Consider the following 1,012-nt stretch of genomic DNA (forward strand, 5'->3'; position numbering starts at 1 on the left):
TTATTTGTTTACTTGTTTCAGTCATTAGACTGGGGCCATGCTGGAGCACCATCTCGGACAATTCTTAGTCAGATTAGTTGACTCATTTATTTTTAATTTTTCAAGGCTAGTACTTATTCTAAAAGTCTTTTTTGCTCACCCACTACGTCATAGGGATGTAAACACACTAACAGCGGTTATCAAGTGGTGGTGGAAGGAACAAACACAAAGACACATACACTTATACACCCAAGGCACCCCTTCCCACACACACACACATGCCCAATGGTAGGACTGAACTAAGAACCACATGGATGTGAAGCAGACTCCTTAACCCCCCGCCCCAGCCCTGCCGTGGTCATGCTTCCACCCCACTCCCAACCCCCAACTCTCATATTCAGAAACTTACATTTTCTTATGGGTCCAGGGTGGCTCGAATTCTTTACACAAGTCCGGGTTGGTGTCGTAGCTAATCGTGTTCCACGTCTTGACGTCCCTCCTGAGCAAACGGTTCCACAGGAAATCCAAGGAGGTCAGGCACTGCCAGTGTTTGGACACATGTGCGCAGGTGCAAAGATCCTTGGCACCAAGGTAGGAAAATATCTGTAACTTCATCTCTTGCTGGATATTCAACAAAAGACAGAATAATAACAAAAATTAATTATGCTGATAATAATAATAATGATAATAATAATAATAATAATAATATATTCACAGACACGGCAGAGCTGGGACCTATATACACTGGAAGCTATGCCAACACTATGGAATAACAACAGAAAAAAGATGGTATAAACACAAGCCAGAAAAGGTCACAGAAAACGAGAAAGCAACCATACTCTGGGATATGCCAATACACACAGATAGAGAAATTAAGGCAAATAGACCAGATATAGTTGTCAGAGATCATGAAGGAAAAAAATGCTTTCTAATAGATGTATCAATACCAGCAGATGACAACGTTTCCCTAAAAGAAATGGAAAAACTTTCAAAATACAAAGACCTGGAAATAGAGGTAACTCGAATGTGGAAT

The 1,012-nt window shown here is 40.9% G+C and overlaps 1 protein-coding gene across 1 annotated transcript in view; it reads right to left on the reverse strand.

The window, feature by feature from the left end:
- Positions 1-1,012, reverse strand: part of LOC106878055 (uncharacterized) — a 10,015-nt gene that overhangs the window by 7,797 nt on the left and 1,206 nt on the right. Inside the window, exon 2 of the mRNA XM_014927143.2 lies at positions 389-600. Coding sequence (XP_014782629.1) covers positions 389-600 — 212 coding nt within the window. The remainder of the gene's footprint in view (positions 1-388; positions 601-1,012) is intronic.

This window comes from Octopus bimaculoides, chromosome 28, assembly GCF_001194135.2.
Source record: "Octopus bimaculoides isolate UCB-OBI-ISO-001 chromosome 28, ASM119413v2, whole genome shotgun sequence".
NCBI classification, from domain to species: Eukaryota; Metazoa; Mollusca; class Cephalopoda; order Octopoda; family Octopodidae; genus Octopus; species Octopus bimaculoides.